Source organism: Bos mutus, chromosome 20 (genome assembly GCF_027580195.1).
Source record: "Bos mutus isolate GX-2022 chromosome 20, NWIPB_WYAK_1.1, whole genome shotgun sequence".
Lineage (NCBI taxonomy): Eukaryota > Metazoa > Chordata > Mammalia > Artiodactyla > Bovidae > Bos > Bos mutus.
Window position 1 is genome coordinate 21,400,983 of NC_091636.1, and position 23,266 is coordinate 21,424,248.

Below are 23,266 nucleotides of genomic sequence, written 5' to 3' on the forward strand. Positions count from 1 at the left end.
CACTAGCTTTGTTCTTAGTGATGCTGCTTCCTAAGAGCCACTTGACTTTGCATTCCAGAATGTCTGGCTCTAGGTGAGTGATCACACCATTGTGATTATCTGGATCATGAAGATCTTTTTTGTATAGTTGATCTGTGTATTCTTGCTACCTCTTCTTAATATCTTCTGCTTCTGTTAGGTTCATACCATTTCTGTCCTTTATTGTGCCCGTCTTTGCATGAAAAGTTCCCTTGGTATCTCTGATTTTCTTGAAGAGATCTCTAGTCTTTCCCATTCTATTGTTTTCCTCTATTTCTTTTCACTGATCACTGAGGAAGGCATTCTTATCTCTCTTTGCTATTCTTTGGAACTCTGCTTTCAAATGGGTATATATTTCCTTTTCTCCTTTGCCTTTCACTTCTCTTCTTTTCACAGCTATTTGTAAGGCCTCCTCAGACAACCATTTTGTCTTTTTCTTGGGGATGGTCTTTATCACTGCCTCCTGTAGAATGTCATGAATCTCTGTCCATAGTTCTTCAGGCACCCTGTCTGTTAGATCTAATCCCTTCAGTCTATTTGTCACTTCCTCATATAAGTGATTGGATTTAGGTCATACCTGAATGGTCTAGTGGTTTTCCCTACTTTCTTCAATTTAAGTCTGAATTTGGCAATAAGGAGTTCATGATCTGAGCCACAGTCAGCTCCCGGTCTTGTTTTTGCTGACTGTGTAGAGCTTCTCTGTCTTGGCTGCAAAGAATATAATCAGCCTGATTTTGGTGTTGACCATCTGGTGATGTCCACGTGCAGAGTCTTCTCTTGTGTTGTTGGAAGAGGGTGTTTACTATGACCAGTGTGTTCTCTTGGCAAAACTTTATTAGCCTTTGCCCTGCTTCATTCTATACTCAGAGGCCAAATTGCCTGTTACTCCAGGTATTTCTTGACTTCCTACTTTTGCATTCCAGTCCCCTATAATGATGGAGAAGGCAATGGCACCCCACTCCAGTACTCTTGCTTGGAAAATCCCCATGGAGGAGGAGCCTGGTAGGCTGCAGTCCATGGGGTTGCTAAGATTCGGACATGACTGAGTGACTTCACTTTCACTTTTCACTTTCATGCATTGGAGAAGGAAATGGCAACTCACTCCACTGTTCTTGTCTGGAGAATCCCAGGGATGGGGTAGCCTGATGGGCTTCTGTCTATGGGGTCGCACAGAGTTGGATACGACTGAAGTGACTTAGCAGCAATAGCAGCCCCTATAATGGAAAGGACTCTTTTTGGGTGTTAGTTCTAGAAGGTCTTGTAGGTCTTCATAGAGCCATTCAATTTCAGCTTCACCTAACCGTGTGATTCAGGTGTCAGCAAACTTTTTGTATAGTACATGTTTTAGGTTTTGTGGGCCATAGCGTTTTTGTCTCAAGTGTTTATTTCTGTTGTTGTCAATTGAAGCAGGCATAGACTACATGTATCCAACAGAATCATGCAGTTGTTTGGATCTGGCCCAGCAGCATTGTCTGCCACCCCCTGGTGTTGATCTTCAGTGCATTCTTCTAGGCACACGTGATAGGGAAACCACAGTTTCTGCTCTTGAGCAGTCATTCTTTTGGGGTTGGAAGCTGGTAAACAGTTAGCCCATATTTACTGTGTTACATAGTTTTAGATTAGAGGTGTCTCCGATTACCTGGTGAACTTTTTGTAAATTTGAGTATGACATAAGATGTTAGGATTTCTTTTTAAAAAGTTCCCCAGGTGATTTTCATGAACACTTTCTACTATTAGACGTTGCTATCTGTTTGCTTTATGTTCCTCTGGGAGTATAGAAGTGATCTTCCAACCCAGCATTTTGTAGAGAACATTTTTCAGAGAGAGGGAGTTGAGATGGGAGCTGAGTCTTAACTGTTTGGTAGGGTTAGGGTTGCCGATAAAACATAGTATTTCATTTGCTAAATCTGGCAGTCCTAGCAGGGTGAATTAGATTAATACAGTGTTAAATACTGCAGAGAAGTGAACAAGAACAGAGGGACTATTGTGAGAATTATCTGTTGAGGGTGGGGATAATGGTGTTATTTAAAACCTTTAGTATCTGTAAATTGGAGAGGTTCATATGCCAAATTACTGAAGTGTTAAATTGTAAAGCGATGAGAAAATGATGATATCATTAAGAATGATATTTGTTTCCTAGGGCTAGCATAACAAAGTACCGCAATCTGAGTGGTTTATAACAACAGGAACTAATCTATAGTATTTATAGTGATTATCTCTCTCACAGAGTTCTAGAAACTAGAAGTCGGAAATCAAGGTGTCGGTAGGGCTACCCTGTCTCTGAGGACTCTAGAGGAAAATCTGTTCCATGCCTTTTTCTTAGCTTCTGGTAGTTAGCATCAATTTCTGACTTCCTTCGCTTAAATATGCGTCACTCCAGTCTTTGCCTCAGTTGTCACATGACCTTCTCCTTATATCTCTGTCTTCTCTTCTTATAAGGACACCAGTCATAATGGGTTAAGTGTGTGTTACTCACTCAGTCATGTCAAACTCTTGCAACCCCACGGACTGTATTCTGCCAGAGTCCTCTGTCTGTGGGATTTCCCAGGCAAGAATACTGGAGTGGGTTGCCAGTTCCTTCTCAAGCTTCTTGATGCAGGGATCGAACCTGGGTGTCCCCCATTGCAGGCAGATTCTTTACCCTCTGAACCACCAGGGATGGGGCCTATCCTAATTACTCCATCTTAATTATACCTGCAAAGATCTTCCCGGTCTCCTGAATTGGCAGACTGACTCCCCCAACCAAGCCACCCGGGAGGCCCCTCAGTATTCATTCTTAAATGAATTCTATCTTGTTGCTATTTAAGAATGATTCAGTTAAAGTGTCATCGTAGACTTCTGAGGGATTTCTTGCAGAAAGGCTTTTAACAAGGCTTGAAATAAAATGTTCTTTGGTTAATTCTGATTTTTCCCAGAAAGATTTTTTATCTAACCCATTACATTCTTCAGCACACTCTCTTATTTGACATTTTATGTTTGAAATCACAATGGAAACTTAAATCCAAAATCATAGTATTGTAAGCTAGGAAGTGGGCAAATATAGAATGAAAATACAGCAGAACTCTTTGGTTTTAATTTCATAGGTTCTTTGGTTTCTTTTTTAGAGTAGGGGATAAAGGGTGGGAGTATAGGCCCTTGTTCCTGAGAAGCTTGTGCTGTGACATAAGAGTAATAATCTGTGTGTGACTTGTCTTGACCCCAGATACTTGAGGCTTGTTTCCTACCATGTGTCTATCAACCTCACTTCTAATTTCAAAGTATTCTAGCCCTAAAGCTTACAAGCCAAGTAACATTTGTCCTGTTGTTCGCTAAAATGTTGTTGTGAATTTTTATTGCATTTACGCTCTTACCAAACTGATTATGTTGAGGAACTTCCATCTGTCTTATAGAATTTCAGCTTCATCTTTTGCCTCAGTGATAGTTTCTTTTCTGAAAGTAGCGATACTTTCAGATACTTGGAACTTAATTCTGTTTGAGAAATAACTGATTGGCAATGTGGGAGTGATAGAAATTTGAGAGAAAGTTGCCTTGTCATTTTGCTGTTGCCTTTGTACATTTTTCAGTGTGTGATTTATCTTTCTCTTCTTGACTGTAAGCTTTTCCATGAGCCTAAGTTTAGTAAATAATAACTGCATGTGGAATGTTATTTTCTCCTTGACCTGTGTCTTGGTTTTGTACACCCAGCTCTGCTACTTACACATTCTTGAGTACATTCTGGACTTAAATTCTCATATTTATTATAAAAGCTGTTATACTATATGATTTTAATAATCTGTAATTACCATTATCTGAAATTCTTGTGTTAAAGTATAATCTATAAATTCTAACTGATGAAAAACTTAGAATTTTTCTTACATTTAAACACCTACCAGAAAAAATTTAAATGGATTTTTCCTCCTGCTTTTCTGCAATATTATTAGTAAAGTAATTGTTGAAAGACAGCTTGTTCATCATACAGAATGAGATTGTGAAATTTATTTAAAAATGAGGCAAGTTTTTAGGATATGTCCTAAGAGGAATATTTTCTCTTACTATTTAAGTTATATTCTTGATGTAGTATAACTTAGCAGATGACTTAAGCAAAACTGTTACAATTAGAATATTGTCTCTGCTACCTCACAGCTGGGTGAGGTGAGCAAGTTAATCTCTAATCCTCAATTTTGATCTGTCAAATAAGGATAAAAACTTTACCTACTTCCTAGGGTTGAGGTAAGGATGCATAACCTTATATGTATAGGCCACTTAAAACATTGCCTATCATATACTCAGCCAGTACAAGTGTTCAGATCAGATTTGATCAGACAGTCACTCAGTCGTGTCCGACTCTTTGCGACCCCATGAATCGCAGCACGCCAGGCCTCCCTGTCCATCACCAACTCCCGGAGTTCACTCAAACTCACGTCCATCGAGTCAGTGATGCCATCCAGCCATCTCATCGTCTGTCGTCCCCTTCTCCTCCTGCCCCCAATCCCTCCCAGCATCAGAGTCTTTTCCAATGAGTCAACTCTTCGCATGAGGTGGCCAAAGTACTGGAGTTTCAGCTTTAGCATCATTCCTTGCAAAGAAATCCCAGGGCTGATCTCCTTCAGAATGGACTGGTTGGATCTCCTTGCAGTCCAAGGGACTCTCAAGAGTCTTCTCCAACACCACAGTTCAAAAGCATCAATTCTTCGGCGTTCAGCCTTCTTCACAGTCGAACTCTAACATCCATACATGACCACAGGAAAAACCATAGCCTTGACTAGACGAACCTTTGTTGGCAAAGTAACGTCTCTGCTTTTGAATATGCTATCTAGGTTGGTCATAACTTTCCTTCCAAGGAGTAAGCGTCTTTTAATTTCATGGCTGCAGTCACCATCTGTAGTGATTTTGGAACCCAGAAAAATAAAGTCTGACACTGTTTCCACTGTTTCCCCATCTATTTGCCATGCAGTGATGGGACCGGATGCCATGATCTTCCTTTTCTGAATGTTGAGCTTTAAGCCAATGTTTTCACTCTCCACTTTCACCTTCATCAAGAGGCTTTTTCGTTCCTCTTCACTTTCTGCCATAAGGGTGGTGTCATCTGCATCTCTGAGGTTATTGATATTTCTCCCGTCAATCTTGATTCCAGCTCGTGTTTCTTCCAGTCCAGCGTTTCTCATGATGTACTCTGCATATAAGTTAAATAAACAGGGTGACAATATACAGCCTTGACGTACTCCTTTTCCTATTTGGAACCAGTCTGCTGTTCCATGTCCAGTTCTAACTGTTGCTTCCTGACCTGCATACAGATTTCTCAAGAGGCAGTCAGGTGGTCTGGTATTCCCATCTCTTTCAAAATTTTCCACAGTTGATTGTGATCCACACAGTCAAAGGCTTTGGCATAGTCAATAAAGCAGAAGTAGATGTTTTTCTGGAACTCTCTTGCTTTTTCCATGATCCAGCGGATGTTGGCAATTTGATCTCTGGTTCCTCTGCCTTTTCTAAAACCAGCTTGAACATCAGGAAGTTCACGGTTCACATATTGCTGAAGCCTGGCTTGGAGAGTTTTGAGCATTACTTTACTAGCGTGTGAGATGAGTGCAATTGTGTGGTAGTTTGAGCATTCTTTGGCATTGCCTTTCTTTGGGATTGGAATGAAAACTGACCTTTTCCAGTCCTGTGGCCACTGCTGAGTTTTCCAAATTTGCTGGCATGTTGAGTGCAGCACTTTCACAGCATCCTCTTTCTGGATTTGGAATAGCTCAACTGGAATTCCATCACCTCCACTAGCTTTGTTGGTAGTGATGCTTTCTAAGGTCCACTTGACTTCACATTCCAGGATGTCTGGCTCTAGGTCAGTGATCACACCATCATGATTATCTGGGTCGTGAAGGTCTTTTTGTACAGTTCTTCTGTGTATTCTTGCCATCTCTTCTTAATATCTTCTGCTTCTGTTAGGTCCATACCATTTCTGTCCTTTATGAGCCCATCTTTGCATGAAATGTTCCTTTGGAATCTCTGATTTTCTTGAAGAGATCTCTAGTCTTTCCCATTCTGTTGTTTTCCTCTATTTCTTTGCACTGATTGCTGAAGAAGGCTTTCTTATCTCTTCTTGCTATTCTTTGGAACTCTGCATTCAGATGTTTATATCTTTCCTTTTCTCCTTTGCTTTTCACTTCTTTTCACAGCTATTTGTAAGGCCTCCCCAGATAGCCAGTTTGCTTTTTTGCATTTCTTTTCCATGGGGATGGTCTTGACCCCTGTGTCCTGTACAATGTCACAAACCTCATTCCATAGTTCATCAGGCACTCTATCTATCAGATCTAGGCCCTTAAATCTATTTCTCACTTCCACTGTATAATCATAAGGGATTTGATTTAGGTCATACCTGAATGGTCTAGTGGTTTTCCCTACTTTCTTCAATTTAAGTCTGAATTTGGCAGTAAGGAGTTCATGGTCTGAGCCACAATCAGCTCCTGGTCTTGTTTTTGCCGACTGTATAGAGCTTCTCCATCTTTGGCTGCAAAGAATATAATCAATCTGATTTCGGTGTTGGCCATCTGGTGATGTCCATGTATAGAGTCTTCTCTTGTGTTGTTGGAAAAGGGTGTTTGTTATGACTAGTGCAAAACTCTATTAGTCTTTGCCCTGCCTCATTCCGTATTCCAAGGCCAAATTTGCCTGTTATTCCAGGTAAATTTATTGACTTCCTACTTTTGCATTCCAGTCCCCTATAATGAAAAGGACATCTTTTTTGGGTGTTAGTTCTAAAAGGTCTTATAGGTCTTCATAGAACCGTTCAACTTCAGCTTCTTCAGCGTTACTGGTTGGGGCATAGACTTGGATTACTGTGATATCGAATGGTTTGCCTTGGAAACGAACAGAGATCATTCTGTTGTTTTTGAAATTGCATCCAAGTACTGCATTTCGGACTCTTTTGTTGACCATGATGGCTACTCCATTTCTTCTGAGGGATTCCTTGTCCGCAATAGTAGATATAATGGTCATCTGAGTTAAATTCACCCATTCCAGTCCATTTGAGTTCGCTGATTCCTAGAATGTCGACATTCACTCTTGCCATCTCTTGTTTGACCACTTCTAATTTGTCTTGATTCAGGGGATCATTAATAATATATAGATTCTTGAATTAAAAATTGCCAGTCTAATAACCTGTGTTTAAGACTATTTTTAACTGTGAGGTACCATTTCACGCCAGTCAGAATGGCTGCTATCCAAAGTCTACAAGCAATAAATGATGAAGAGGGTGTGGAGAAAAGGGAACCCTCTTACACTGTTGGTGGGAATGCAAACTAGTACAGCCACTATGGAGAACAGTGTGGAGATTCCTTAAAAAACTGGAAATAGAACTACCTTATGATCCAGCAATCCCACTGCTGGGCATACACACTGAGGAAACCAGAATCGAAAGAGACACGTGTACCCCAATGTTCATCGCAGCACTGTTTATAATAACCAGGTCATGGAAGCAACCTAGATGCCCATCAGCAGATGAATGGATAAGAAAGTTGTGGTACATATACACAATGGAGTATTACTCAGCCATTTAAAAGAATACATTTGAATCAGTTCTAATGAGGTGGATGAAACTGGAGCCTATTATACAGAGTGAAGTAAGCCAGAAAGAAAACCACCAATACAGTATACTAACGCATATATATGGAATTTAGAAAGATGGTAATAATAACCCTGCATACCAGACAGCAAAAGAGACACCGATGTATAGAACAGTCTTTTGGACTCTGTGGGAGAGGGAGAGGGTGGGATGATTTGGGAGAATGGCATTGAAATATGTATAATATCATATATAAAACGAGTCACCAGTCCAGGTTCGATGCACAATACTGGATGCTTGGGGCTGGTGCACTGGGACGACCCAGAGGGATGGTATTCGGAGGGAGGAGGGAAGAGGGTTCAGGATGGGGAACACATGTATACCTGTGGCAGATTCATTTTGATATATGGCAAAACCAATACAATATTGTAAAGTTGAATAAAATAAAATTAAAAAAAAAACAAAAAAGCAAAAACAAACGAACAAAAAGACTATTTTTGTATAGCACTGCTGTAGCTAAACCTCATATTTGATTTGAAATCCTAGAAACTGAATTTAATTATTTATTAAATGGATGTTAGATACTAGACATATACTCATTATCACGAATTATTTGCATTTTTTATACAAAATAATATTTTAGAATAATGGTGCTATTATGCTTGCACTTGAAAGCTGAGATAATGCTCAAAATTTTTGGCATTTTCCTATTCTCAGAGTTCCAATAAAATTACAATAGTTTTTAATATTAACTCATTTTTTCATTTTTTAATATCTCTCAGATACTGTTTCTTAGTAGAGTATGCTATATAACATTTTTAATATATTTTTGACTAAATGTCACTGTTATACTACTTCTGACAGTATCTGGAAGTAGCTTCTTTGTTCTCTGAAGCAGAAAATTAGTATGTTATGAAAACTGGATAGAGAGGCAAGTATGCCTGCTTTAGGAGCAAAAATAGGCTTTATTGTATTCAATGAGTTGGGACAAATTATCTAGATGAATATAATTATATTCTAAAAATACACAAATTTTAATTAGCATTTTTTAAAATTTGAAATTTAACTCTATTGTATACACCAATTTGAGTTTAGAAATTCTCTTTTTTATCATGGTCTTATCAAGCAGTAGTGAGCCACATTGTTTTATTCACTGTGATAAGCCTTATTTAAGATGGCACACATATCTTTAAGGTATAATTTATTCTGTAATAACTACAGCTAATACTAGCATTTACTGTTTACTACACATTTCTGATCCTCACATAAACCTGTGATGATAGTACTGTTCTCTCCACCATTTTAACAGATGAGAAATTACATCACAAAGAAATAAATACCTTGTCCAGGGTCACCCAGCTAGTAAGTATTAGAACTGTGACATAAACATAGGCTTTCTGACTTCAGAATCTGTGCTCTTAATCACTTTGTATGCTGCGTAAGCCTAAATCCAGAAAATGATTTGAGTGTAAGGCACAAACTAAAAGCCTGCATTTTTCACAGGAACTATAAAAATAATCTGTTTCCAAACTGTATAATCGGAAAGGAGGTGGATAGAAACTAAAATTCAGAAGTTATGTATGTAATAACAAAATGCTGATAAAAATAGTAATAGGGGGTTGGATGATAGGATAGGGGGTACTACAGCTTATTTAGCCACAGAGGAATACTGTGCAACCTTAGAAAGAAATGAAGACAACATCTATATACAGTTTCAGAGTGATTTGAGACTATAAGCAAAGAACAGAGTCCAGAGTTTTCCTGTATTTGAAGAGTGCACATAGATAGCAATGGAAAAATAAATCAAATTAATGAAAGTGGTTAAGTAGGGGAAAGAGGGGCAGAGAATGCAAACTGAGAATGCAAACTAAGTCTTTCAGAAAGTACATTTTGTACTTTAGGGGTTGGGGTCATAGAGACGTTTTACATGATTTAAAATAATAAAGTAAAAGCAGTTCTAAAGATTTTTTAAAAAGGAAACGTTTGAATCTAACTATTACTGTGTTAGTGGCATAAGTCATCTGAGAATATTTCAAGTAACTTTGATACACAGTATTTTATATGTATGTTCCTGGTGAGATATAACGTTAAAACAGAAAGAAACATAAGGAAATTATAAATTGCTTTCAGTATTGTTATCGTTATCAGTAAGATTGGTATTGTTATTTTGAAACCCATATGTGGATATTTTGTATATAACAGTAAGAAGCAGATAAGGTTATTTGAATATCATATTTTTCAATACAAGGGAAGAAGGATGGAACCATAAAATCAAAGAAGTTACATAAAATGCTGTGGATGGTGACTGCAGCCATGAAATTAAAAGACACTTACTCCTTGGAAGAAAAGCTATGCCAAACCTGTGCTGTGCTGTGCTTACTCACTCAGTCGTGTCCGATTCTTTGTGACCCCATGGACTGTAGCCTGCCAGGCTCCTCTGTCCATGAGGATTCTCCAAGCAAGAATACATGGCAACCTCGTGGGTTGCCATGCCCTCCTCCAAGGGATCTTCCCAACCCAAGACAGTGTATTAAAAAGCAGAGACGTCACTTTGCCGATAGAGGTCGATATAGTCAAAGCTGTAGTTTTTCCACTAGGCATGTATGGATGTGAGAGTTGGACCATAAAGAAGGCTGAGTGCCGAAGAATTGATACTTAAACTGTGATCCTGGAGAAGACTCTTGAGAGTTCCTTGATAGCTAGGAGATCAAACCAGTAATCCTAAAGGAAATCAACCCTGAATATTCACTGAAAGGACTGACACTGAAGCTGAAGTGCCAATACTTTGGCCACCTGATGCAAAGAGCCAACTTGGAAAAGACGGTGATGCTAGGAAAGATTGAGGGCAGTTGGAGAAGGAGGTTACAGAAGATGAGATGGTTGGATGGCATCACCAACTCAATGGACATGACTTCAAGCAAATTCAGGATGATAGTGAAGGACAGGGAAATCTGGCATGCTGCAGTCCATGGGGTCGCAAAGAGTCAGACACAACTTAGTGACCGAACAGCAACAACGTAAAATGCTATAATCTTAAACTGGATTTGGTGAATTATTGGTATATGCTTCTCAGGAAGAGAAATACAGATTTCCTAATTCATGTAAGCCAAGACCTAGGAGCAGTGTCAGTCCAGTGACAATGAGCATCTCAGAACCTAGATTAAATACTTTGGTCTATGAATACTGTATCCTGCTGCTGGTTGACTCCAGGGCTCAGGTGGGAGGGGCACAAGATAAACCGGGATGATCTCCTTGTGCCAGAAGGAAGAGAAGATGGGATTCTGTCTAAAGAATGCAAGAGTCAACTTGAAGGAGCTCCCACTGACTAGTAAGGGTACAGTTTGAACATGGAAACTAAAATAAGTGCATTAAAACACATGGAACATGTTAAAATCTCTGAGGACATAAGGATTCTGTCCCCCACCCTCCAAGAGGAGTAAGTTACGATTTAAATTCTCTTAATATCTGTAAATTATCTTTTAATAAAACTACCTGTTATTTATTATTGTAGTTGTCTTTAGTATTATTTCCTCTTGGAGATGTTTGGCCATCTAGGTATACATGCATTCTGCTTAAAATATGCAGAGTTGTTTATTACCACTGAAACCACTAGATGCGTTTTTCAAAAATCTTGTTTAGAAGTGAAAGATAGGATTTTGATCATTATGCAAGAACCTTCTTTTCTCACTTTGTTAATAGTCATAATTTGAACTCTATGATTTTTCAGTCACAGCTGCAATAACTTCCCTGAAAAGTGGACCCTATGTAGTGTCATGAGTGTGAAAATAATATAAGACCATTCCCATATGGATTATCCCAGAAGAAAAATTATCTCAGGTTCACTGTGTCTAAAACAAAGCCTCACTATTATTAATGGCATCACAATTGTACCCATTGACCATATGTGAAAATGAGTATTCCCAGATTTCTTCGCTTTTGATCAGCTGTTCCAATTCTTTTCTATATCTAATCAGTTATACTTTCTGAATTTTCTCTTAATTCTGATCCACAGTGCTTGCCTCCAAGTCTGATAATGGCATTTCCCTGTATACTTCTTCAGAAAGGATCTCACAGTTTCTATGGTTCCTAACCTTTTTGATTGCAAAGACCCTTCCATTTTAGTTCTGAAATAAGTGAATCCTTTATACAACAGTGACTTTACCTCTGTGTATAAAGAAAATGCCTAATGGCAGAGAGCTGGATTGTATTGAATGGTACATTTCAATGAATTTATATATTAAAAGTCTTAATATTTAGCATGTGATTACTTTTCCTTTTCTGCACAAACTTCTATAATGTTTGGAGCTAATAAATTTTTTGGTGTAATTTTTTAAGTGTGCTAAATTGTCTGCAACTTCTCTGTTCCACACATTCAGACAGATTGACCCATAGGGGTTTATTATTGTACTTCAGTTTTCTTGAAGAAGTCTCTTTCAGAGTCATGCCGACTTCCCCTACCCGTTTCCCCTCCCCAACTTGAAGCTTCTGTTTATTGTTCTTAGTGTTCTGAAATTTTACAATGATGTGCCTTGATGTAAGTTTATTTCAATTAATAGTACCAGGCACTGCTGGGCCCTTTTAGTCTGAAATGTCTCTTTTAGACCCTTTAAAGAAAATACATTGTCTTCTCCTGGGGTGGGGAGTCCCCATTGGTCAGTTGCCCAAATATGCAGACTTGGGAATATCTGGCAATTTTTTCTTAAGTAGACTTCCAACCAGTGTTATTTTTAGTTTTTCCTTTACTCTCCTTTCCAGAGATTTATGGCTCTGCTAATTCCTGTGGTTTTTGATGAGAAGAGGTAGTTCAGTTCAGTTCAGCTCAGTCACTCAGTCGTGTTCAGCTCTTTGCGACCCCATGGACTGAAGCACTCGTTTTCCCTGTCCATCACCAACTCCTGGAGCTTGCTTAAACTCATGTCCATTGAGTCAGTTATGCCATCCAACCATCTCATCCTCTGTTGTCCCCTTTTCCTCCTGCCTTCAATGTTTCCCAGCATCAGGATCTTTTCTAGTGAGTCAGTTCTTCGCATCAAGTAGCCAAAGTATTGAAGCTTCAGCTTTAGCATCAGTCCTTCCAATGAATATTCAGAACTGATTTCCTTTAGGATGCACTGGTTTGATCCTTTTGCAGTCCAAGGGACTCTCAAGAATCTTTTCCAATACTGTAGTTCAAAAGCATCAATTCTTCGGTGCTCAGCTTTCTTTATGCTCCAACTCTTACATCCCCAATGGTCCAACTCTCACATCCCCAGTGGGCTTCCCTGATGGCTCAGAGGGTAAAGCACCTGCCTGCAATGTGAGAGACGCAGGTTTGATCCCTGGATCGGGAAGATTCCCCTAGAGAAGGAAATGGCAACTCACTCCAGTATTATTGCCTAGAGAATCTCATGGATGGAGGAGCCTGGTAGGCTACAGTCCATGCTGTCTCAAGGAGTCGGACACAACTGAGTGACTTCACTTTCCTTTTTCTTTTCTCACATCCATACATGACTACTGGAAAAACCATGGCTTTGACTAGATGGACCTTTGTCGGCAAAGTAATGTCTCTGCTTTTTAATATGTTCTCTAGGTTTGTTGTAGCTTTTCTTCCTAGGAGCAAGTGTTTTTTTCTTTTTTTTAAAATTTCATGGTGCACTCACCATCTACAGAGATTTTGGAGCCCAAGAAAATAGTCTGTCACTGTTTCTGTTGTTTCCCCATCTATTTGCCATGAAGTGGTGGGACGGGATGCCATGATCTTCGTTTTTCGAATGTAGAGTTTTAAGCCAGCTTTTTCACTCTCCTCAAGAGGCTCCTTAGTTCCTCTTCGCTTTCTGCCGTAAGTGTGGTGTCATCTGCATATCTGAGGTTATTGATATTTCTCCTGGCAATCTTGATTCCAGCTTGAGCTTCATCCAGCGCAGCATTTCACATGTGTACTCTGCATATAAGTTAAATAAGCAGGGTGACAATATACAGCCTCTATGTACTCCTTTCCCAGTTTAGAACCAGTCTGTTGTTCCATGTCCATTTGTAACTGTTGCTTCTTGACCTGCATACAGGTTTCTCAGGAGGCAGGTAAGGTGGTCTGGTATTCCCATCTCTTGAAGAATTTGTAGGGAGAAGATAAATTTGATACACATCGAGTTGCTCTTGGCTTTCTGTATTGCAGCCTTAGGTTTCAGCTTTCTCTCATTTGATAAGTCAGTTACTTCTTGAATTTATTTTTTTTGTACCTTCCAGTATTCATCTCTCATTCCTTTTGTCCTTTTACAATTATTCTTCCTCCCTTTAAAATCTTCCTACTCTAATTTTAGTGGGGTTTTAGGAAGGTAAAGGGGGTCCAGCAGTCAGCAGATGGCCTTACTTTCCATTCCTGGATAAAATTTCTAGTGACATCTACCTCTGGGTAGCTTATTTACACCTTTCCCCCTCTTTATTCTGAGTCTGATTTTTTTTGACAAAACTTACTGAGGTCAGATTTAATTATGTTATGAATCTCATCATTTCCTGTGGCTTTTAATCATAAACTGTGATATCTTTTTTTTTCCAGTATCTCTTAGTAGATAGCATAGTGTTCGGCCCACAGTAAAAGTTTTTGTATTTTTAAAGTTTTCGACATTCCGTTTGTCTCATGGACAAAAAAAAAAATCTTGTCATTCATTGTATTATTTGCTTACCTTGAGAATGTTTTGAAATGCACAAGGTGTATTTGGTTGTCACTGTATTGGGAGCATGCAATTGGTACATAATGAGCAGAGATCAGAGATGCTTAAAACTCTTTGATAGGTGGAATATTCCTGCAGAGTAAATACTTGTCCCACTGGGAATGCCAGTAGTCAGTCCTGAGAACCATTGCTGGACGCTCTTCAGGGAAGCCCACCTCTCTGCCTTGAGATTGGCACTTGCCTGCCACCCTCTCAGATGGTGCCTTTGTTCATTCTTACCCCTCAGGCAGTGGGACCAGAAGGGTGGGCATTTCTTATTGATCCTCACTGCTGCTTTCTGACCACTGCCTTCCTCACTCCCTGCACCCCAACTCCTGCCCGGCAAAACAAAAATCCCAGCCCCGTTTGAATTTCATGCTGTATTTGTTTTAGAAGGAACCCATCTCACTCGTATAAAAGAACTTTATGTTTTAAATTTTCGCATGTCACAATCAGTGTGCATGCTTAATAGTCTGTATGATTGTATTATAAATACAATAAGATTATTTCTCATTTAATAAATACCTAGTTTATATGCATTCGTTTTCCATCCAGTTGACTGATAAATTAAAAGTGCAGGTTTCAGGGCACCCAAAGCCGGTGCTCTGTGATAAGCTGGAAGGATAGGGTGGGGAGGGAGGTGCAAGGGGGGTTCAGGATGGAGGGGACACATGTTTACCTATGGCCGATTTATACTGATGTATGGCAAAAACCATCACAATATTGTGAAGTAATTTTCCTCCAATTAAAATAAGTAAATAAAATTTTTAAATGTAGGCTTCGTTTTGTATAGAGAGTATAGTTGTTACTAATTTCACTTTTCACTATTAGAATACTTTTAAAATGCCTTTTGCCTCTATAAGACCATAAATTTTAAACAAATACGAGACATTAAGCAAGTATCATTAAACATTTTGTAAGGGTTGTTTGTTTAAAATGCAAAGATAAGAAGTACAGTTATCAGAATGTGATTAATTATAATTCTATGTGAACTATATAGCTGTGTCTAAATATTATATCCTTAAAATTGAATTGTAATTTTTAATGGACTATCTTATAGAAGTGTGTCTAGTGTCAGGATAATGAATATTTCATGTGTTTGTATGTATGTGTATTTAAGATATTGTTTTCTTTACCTGTGTTTTGTATAAAGCATTGACTTGAATTACTAAGCATTACCATTGTGTCATTTTGGTTTTTAGGTTGTGGAAAATGCCCTTAAGGTGAACCCAGTATTAGGTCCGCAAATGTTTCAACCAATTCTACCCTGTATTTTCAGAGGTATTATAGAAGGGGAGGTAAGATTTTTCTTAATCTTCTAATGTTAATGCTAGATTCTAGGGTTCTCTTTTACTTATTCTTTGGAAAATTACTTCTTATTCATTGTTAGATACAAAAAGGACTTCCTGTTTGATTATTTTGCAGTAAATTACCTCAATTTCAGGGCAGTTATACAGCTTTGCTGTTTCTGTCTCTACATAGGAAAGTATGAACTTCCTTTGCTATCTCATGTCTTTCACTTATACGCATGTGTGTTCATACACAAACATGTTAAGCATAGGAACGGGAAAAATAGTGCTAGTTTTGTTACATAAAACTAGGTAATGTATGAAATATATGAAAATACTGGTTTTCTTCTAACTTAAGCTCTTTAATAGACTCTAAATATATATGTTAGGAGCTTTTAAAGTAATATAAATGTGTAAGTATGCCATTGATAAATATTCTTTCTTTGTTCCTCTCTTTATTATATACATACATATATAATCCATAAAAATATGTACATAATATGTATATATTACCTTGTGAGACATATATATTTAGTAAGTTAGTTAGAACTCAACAATATTGGCAGTTCATTCTAAAGAAGCAGTATAAAGAAGAATATTATTTCATATCCCTGTTGATTGTTACTTTGTCAATGATTATTTATTATTGTTTATACTTATACCATAACACAGTTTTAAATATGCTGTATTTTAATTGCACAGAGATATCCTGTAGTAATGTCAACATATCTCGGAGTTATGGGTCGAGTCCTGCTACAAAACACTAGTTTTTTTTCTTCACTTCTTAATGAGATGGCACATAAATTTAATCAAGAGGTAAGAATTTATGTACTTAAAGAAAATCTTTATCCAAATAAAGTTTCGAAAAAATTTGGTGAAATAATGAGTCTATAAAAAAAACCTTGAAGTATTTAAATTTTATTTTTTTATTGCCTGAATCAAATTTTATTATTATGTTCAAGAATACAAAATGAAGTCATACATAGTTGAATCATTCATGGAATTGCTTTCAACAAGCATGATCTTGAAATAAGTATTTTTGTTATTTTAAATCTTTAATAACCTATGCCATACGATAATTTGGGAAAAAGAAGAAAGAGGAATCTGTGAGTGGCAATTTGAAACTTAAATGTTGTTATCTCTCAAAATAGACAATGTTATTCTACTTAACTATAGGATAGAATTTTGATTTGTTTATGGTTGTAGTTTTTGTTACCTCATACATAAAATGAAGGAAAAGGCAATGGCACCCCACTCCAGTACTCTTGCCTGGAAAATCCCATGGACGGAGGAGCCTGGTAGGCTGCAGTCCATGGGGTTGCTAGAGTCGGACACGACTGAGCGACTTCACTTTCACTTTTCACTTTCATGCATTGGAGAAGGAAATGGCAGCCCACTCCAGTGTTCTTGCCTGGAGAATCCCAGGGACGGGGAAGCCTGGTGGGCTGCCATCTCTGGGGTCGCACAGAGTCGGACACAACTGAAGTGACTTAGCAGCAGACATAAAATGAAACAGGACTACTTTACATACAGTCATGTACTACCTTTGTTTCATTTCTTTAATGAACTTGTTCTTAATGTCACGCTGTGTTTCTATCATCATTACTGTAGGAAATGACCTTTTCAGCAAAGTTTATTAAAAACATACTAAATTGAAACCAATCACCTGAGTAAGTTTGGAATAGGTTCTTCAATGAGTTGGTTACTTGAGACTACATATATTATAGTAAAATATGATTTTTATGTCTTAAGTGATTAATCTGTTAAGGTTTATAAAATGTAGAAGGTAGAATGTACTTGACTGATATCTCTATAATGGAGGGGCAATTTGTGAAAAATTTAGGTTTGTGGCTGAAACAGATATTTCCGTTTCCACTTTTAATGAAAATCCAGAGTAAGGAAGTACAAATTGTAGAATGTATGTTAGTTTTTACAGAATTAGACTAACCTAATTAGAGCACCTAGACTTCATTTTGATGAATAGACAGGTCAGATTTTTCATTAGCTTCATTAAATTTAGCTGTGATGGAATAATGTTAAAAGTTTAAAGAGTGTGTTCAGTTGAGTTCAGCAAAATCTGTTGAGTGATCTTAGTAATAACTATATATTTTTTGTATTATTTTAAATCCTCACAACAACCCAAGGAGGTAATAATATTTTTATATCTATCTCACACCTGAGAAAGTTGCGACTTGGAGAGATTTGGTGACTTGGTCACGTTTCCAAAGCTAGTACGTGATGGAATTGATATGCACACCCCCGTAACCTCACTTCATCTCAGTGACCACGTTCTGCTGCCTCCTGTACATCCTGAAATAGGCACTTCTCCACTGTATACTGGAGACACTTGGTTTGACAAGCTTGATTTTTAAAGGGAGAGAGTACTTAACAGGCCATTTTGTAATGTTATTATAAGTCCTATGTTAGAACTATGTCCAGTATGCTGTGGGAAGTGAAAAGATACTGTTAAATTTTTTCCCTAGTGTTTTTTTTTTCCTTCTAATAAGATACACATAGCGTAAAATTTACCATCTTACCTATTTTCAAGTATGCAGGTCAGTGGTATTTAACATAATAATGTACAATCTTCACCACCATCCATCTCCATAACTCTTTCAGACTTATAAAACTTGAACCTCTGTACTCATAAAACAATAACTTCTCGTTACCCTCTCCCTGTAGCCCCTGGAAACACCATGCTACTTTTTATGTCTGTGATTTTTGACTACTCTAAATACCTCATACAAGTGGAATCTTAAAATATTTGTCTTTTCGTGACTAACGTATCACTTTAAGCCTAATATTCTGAAAGTTCATGGTGTGTGCGTGCTTAGTCGTGTCTGACTCTTTGCCACCCCATGGACTGTAGCTCTCCAGGCTCCTCTGTCTGTGGGATTCTCCAGCCAAGAATATCGGAATGGGTTGCCATTTCCTTCTCCAGAGATCTGAATGTTCATAGTATTGTAGAGTATGTCAGAATTCCTTTCCTTTTTAAGGCTGAGTAATATTCCATGGTGTGTGTGTGTGTGTGTGTGTGTATAATGTTATTATAAGATAATGGCTATACTTCCCTGTGTTATACAGTATGTGCTGTTGTTTATCTCTGACACATTTTGAGTTGAATTTTGTATATGGTATGAGGTAAGGATCCAGCTTCATTATTTTGCATATGGTTATTCACTTTTTACAGTGCCATTTATTGAAAAGATTGTCCTTTCCTCATTGAATGATCTTGGCACTCTTGTCAAAAATCGTTCAATCATTTATGCAAGGGTTTATTTCTGGGCTGTCTATTCTATTCCATCGATCTATATGTCTACTTTTGTCAAAAATATTTTGACTTGTCAAAAATATCACATAATTTTGATTACTAAACCTTTGTAATGCATGTTGAAATTCAAAAGTGTGAGTCCTGTGGCTTTTTTCATCTTTTCAGAGATGATTTTGTCTAGTCAGGATCCTTTGAGATTCTTGATGAACTTTAGGATGGCCTTTTCTGTTTCTACAAAGAAAAGATATCATTGAGATTTTGATAGAGATTGCATTGAAACTGTAGATTGCTTTGAGGAGCCGTTGTTTAGTCGCTCAGTCATGTCCAACTATTCGTGACCTGATGGACTGCAGCACGCCAGGCTTCCCTGTCCTTCACTGTCCCTGGAGTTTGATCAAACTCGTGTCCTTTGAGTCAGTGATGCTATCCAACCATCTTGTCCTCTGATGCCCCCTTCTCCTCCTACCTTCAATCTTTCCCAGCATCAGGGTCTTTTCCAATGAGTTGGCTCTTTGCATCAGGTGGCCAGTGTATTTGAGCTTCAACTTCAGCATCAGTCCTTTCAGTGAATATTCAGGACTGATTTCCTTTAGGATTGCTGGTTGGATCTCCTTGCAGTCCAAGGGACTCTCAAGAGTCTTCTCCACCACCACAGTTCAAAAGCATCAATTCTTCGGCGCTCAGCTTTCTTTATGATCCAACTCTCACATCCATACATGACTATTGGGAAAACCATAGCTTCGACTAGACGGACCATTGTTGACAAAGTAATGTCTCTGCTTTTTAATATGCTGTCTAGGTTTGTTGTAGCTTTTTTCTAAGGAGCAAGCATCGTTTTATTTCATGGCTGCAGTCACCATCCACAGTGATTTTGGAGCCCAAGAAAATAAAGTCTGTCACTGTTTCCATTGTTTCCCCATCTATTTGCCATGAAGTGATGGGACGGGATGCCATGATCTTCGTTTTTTGAGTGTCGAGTTTTAAGCCAGCTTTTTCACTCTCCTCTTTCACCTTCATCAAGAGGCTCTTTAATTCTTCTTTGCTTTCTGCCATAAGTGTGGTGTCTTCTGCATATTGGAAGTTATTGATATTTCTCCTGGCAATCTTGATTCCACCTTGAGCTTCATGCAGCCCAACATTTCTCATGATGTACTCTGCATATAAGTTAAATAAGCAGGGTGACAATATACAGCCTCAATGCACTCCTTTCCAATCTTGAACCAGTCCATTGTTCCATGTCTGGCCTACCTGTTGCTTCTTAACTTGCATATGGGTTTCTCAGGAGGCATGTAAGATGGTCTGGTATTCCCATCTTTTCCAGAATTTTCCACAGTTTGTTGTGATCTACACAGTCAAAGGCTGTAGCTTAGTCAATGAAGCAGATGTTTTTTCTGGAATTCTCTTGCTTTTTCTATGATCCAGTAGATGTATTGACATTTCTTAATATTGTCTTGGAATCCATGAATGTGGGATATGTTTTTATTTATTAATTTCTTAATAGGAAATGTTTAGTATTTTTTGTTATATGTCTTTCACCTCCTTGGTTAATTCCTAAGCATTTTATTCTTTTTGATGGTAATATAAATGGAATTGTTTTCGTACTATCTTTGTTAGATTGGTCACTGTTTATGTATAGAAATGCAACTGACTTTTGTTTGTTGACTTCATATTTTTAAATTTTATTTTATTTTTAAACTTTACAATATTGTATTAGTTTTGCCAAATATCAAAATGAATCTGCCACAGGTATACCTGTGTTCCCCATCCTGAACCCTCCTCCCTCCTCCCTCCCCATACCCTCCCTCTGGGTCGTCCCAGTGCACCAGCCCCAAGCATCCAGTATCCTGCATCGAACCTGGACTGGCGACTCGTTTCATACATGATATTATACATGTTTCAATGCCATTCTCCCAAATCTCCCCACCCTCTCCCTCTCCCACAGAGTTCCATAAGACTGATCTATACATCAGTGTCTCTTTTGCTGTCTCGTATACAGGGTTATTGTTACCATCTTTCTAAATTCCATATATATGCATTAGTATACTGTATTGGTGTTTTTCTTTCTGGCTTACTTCACTCTGTATAATAGGCTCCAGTTTCATCCACCTCATTAGAACTGATTCAAATGTATTCTTTTTAATGGCTGAGTAATACTCCATTGTGTATATGTACCACAGCTTTCTTATCCATTCATCTGCTGATGGGCATCTAGGTTGCTTCCATGTCCTGGCTATTATAAACAGTGCTGCAATGAACATTGGGGTACACGTGTGTTGACGTCATACTTTGCTACTTTGCTGAATTTATATATTCTCAGTTTTTTTGGTGGTATCTTTGGGACTTTCTATATATAAGAACATATCATACACAAAACATAATAATTTTGCTTCTTCCTTTGCAGTTTTGATGCTTTTTATTTCTTTTGCTTGTCTATTTGTTCTGGCTAGAACATCCAATACTGTGTTGAATAGAAGTGGTAAAATTTGGCATCCTTGCCTTGTTCTTGGCAAAATAGAAATAATGACCTGTGGCAGGTGCTGGTGCTGCTTCAGCTTGTTGACAGTATGAAGGATTGGAGAGAGATGTTATAGGGTCAGACTTACTTCTGTCACTGTAGTAAGAGCACTGGCTTTTCATGGGACACTTATTTTTTTTCACTTTTCAATGTGAAGAAAAAATGTTTTTCACAAAGAATTGGCCAAAAATTGTCAAGCCATCATGTTTGAGTCTAGAGACTATGTGAATGAAAGAGAATGTAATATTACTGTCGTTCAAATGGCTACTGTTGATTGTGAGCCGTTTTAAAGGACATCAGAATTAAATAGGACTAGGACTGATGCTCAGAGAAGGCAATGGCACCCCACTCCAGTACTCTTGCTTGGAAAATCCCACAGATGGAGGAGCCTGGTAGGCTGCAGTCCATGGGGTCGCGAAGAGTCGGACACGACTGAGTGACTTCCCTTTCACTTTTCACTTTCATGCATTGGAGAAGGAAATGGCAACCCACTCCAGTGTTCTTGCCTGGAGAATCCCAGGGCTGCCGTCTCTGGGGTCGCACAGAGTCGGACACGACTGAAGTGACTTAGCAGCAGCAGCAGCAGCAGGATTGATGGTAAAGCTGAAACTCCAGTACTTTGGCCACCTCATGAAAAGAGTTGACTCATTGGAAAAGACTCTGATGCTGGGAGGGATTGGGGCAGGAGGAGAAGGCGACGACAGAGGATGAGATGGCTGGATGGCATCACCAACTCGATGGACATGAGTTTCGGTGAACTCTGGGAGTAGGTGATGGACAGGGAGGCCAGGCGTGCTGCAATTCATGGGGTTGCAAAGAGTCGGACACGACTGAGCGACTGAACTGAACTGAACTGAGGAAAATGAGTTCCAGTAAATCCAGATAGCTTTGAACAAGCAAAGATGTTGCAGAAGGGTTTGTCTCATCTAAACATTTGAAAACAGTTGTCAGATAGTAGAGAAAACCAAGTTAATTAGGAGTGATTTTATATTTTTAGGTAAGAAGTTGGGTTCATTGTAGTGCACCTGCTTAGTCCATCTCTAAGCATTTGCTAATCAAAGTCTTTCAGAGTTGTTTTCTGTCTTGAATGAAGAAGACTTTTTAGACTAAAACCTAATTCAGTTTAGAGCCTAGAGTATTGAAGAATGGTGCTTTTGCTGTAGGGAAATTTGCTAGAAAATGACGTATTTGTAGGCCCCTTTTCTCTTTAGACTTCCTTTTTCTTCCAAGGGATAGCATCTTTCTTCTTGTAAACACTTGTTGTGGAGTTCAGGATTGGGGGAAGGGCTTTGGGGATTATGGTTTTTCACCACTCAGCATCTTGATTTTCATTTAGATCATGTAATTTTAATTTGTTTCTCACCTTGTCTTCCCCCTGTTCTTGATGCCTGAGTTGGGACTTCTCAGAATTTATTTTTGCAGATACTGAATCTTTGTACTCCCATAGGAGTGGGGGTGGTGATCTGGAAGTTTCTAATTGTTCCTTATACAGATTCTCAGCTAGTTTTCCTGTATTTGAGCTCTATGCCTCTGTCTTCTTTGTGGCTTGATAATTGCAAGATTCTGAGAAACAAGTCTGTTTGCATTAGACTGTTTTTCCCCTGGCAAGCAGTTTGTTTCCAGGCTTTTTGTTCTGCTAAGTCACTTACTAAGCACTCTTTCATCCACTTGGCCATCTTCTGAGAAGTTGTTGCCTTCTTTACCAGTTGTAGTTTCTTCTCTTTTATAGACCATGTGGGGTTATTTGTTTGCTTTTTATATTTATTTACTCTCATTTTAGTGGAATTTCAGAGGGAGTGAGCAAATGTTCAGTGCTAAACTAAAATTGTTTTCACAGTGTCAGTATGCTTCTAGGGTAAATAACTTTTTTCCAAAGATTCAGTAAGTTGTTTGTAGCTGAGTAATTGGAATAATATCTGTTTATCTTTCTACAAAACTGAGACTGAACTA

The 23,266-nt window shown here is 38.3% G+C and overlaps 1 protein-coding gene across 1 annotated transcript in view; it reads left to right on the forward strand.

Annotated features, from left to right (window-relative positions):
- Positions 1-23,266, forward strand: part of IPO11 (importin 11) — a 204,860-nt gene that overhangs the window by 114,948 nt on the left and 66,646 nt on the right. Inside the window, exons 25-26 of the mRNA XM_070357518.1 lie at positions 15,444-15,539; positions 16,233-16,346. Coding sequence (XP_070213619.1) covers positions 15,444-15,539; positions 16,233-16,346 — 210 coding nt within the window. The remainder of the gene's footprint in view (positions 1-15,443; positions 15,540-16,232; positions 16,347-23,266) is intronic.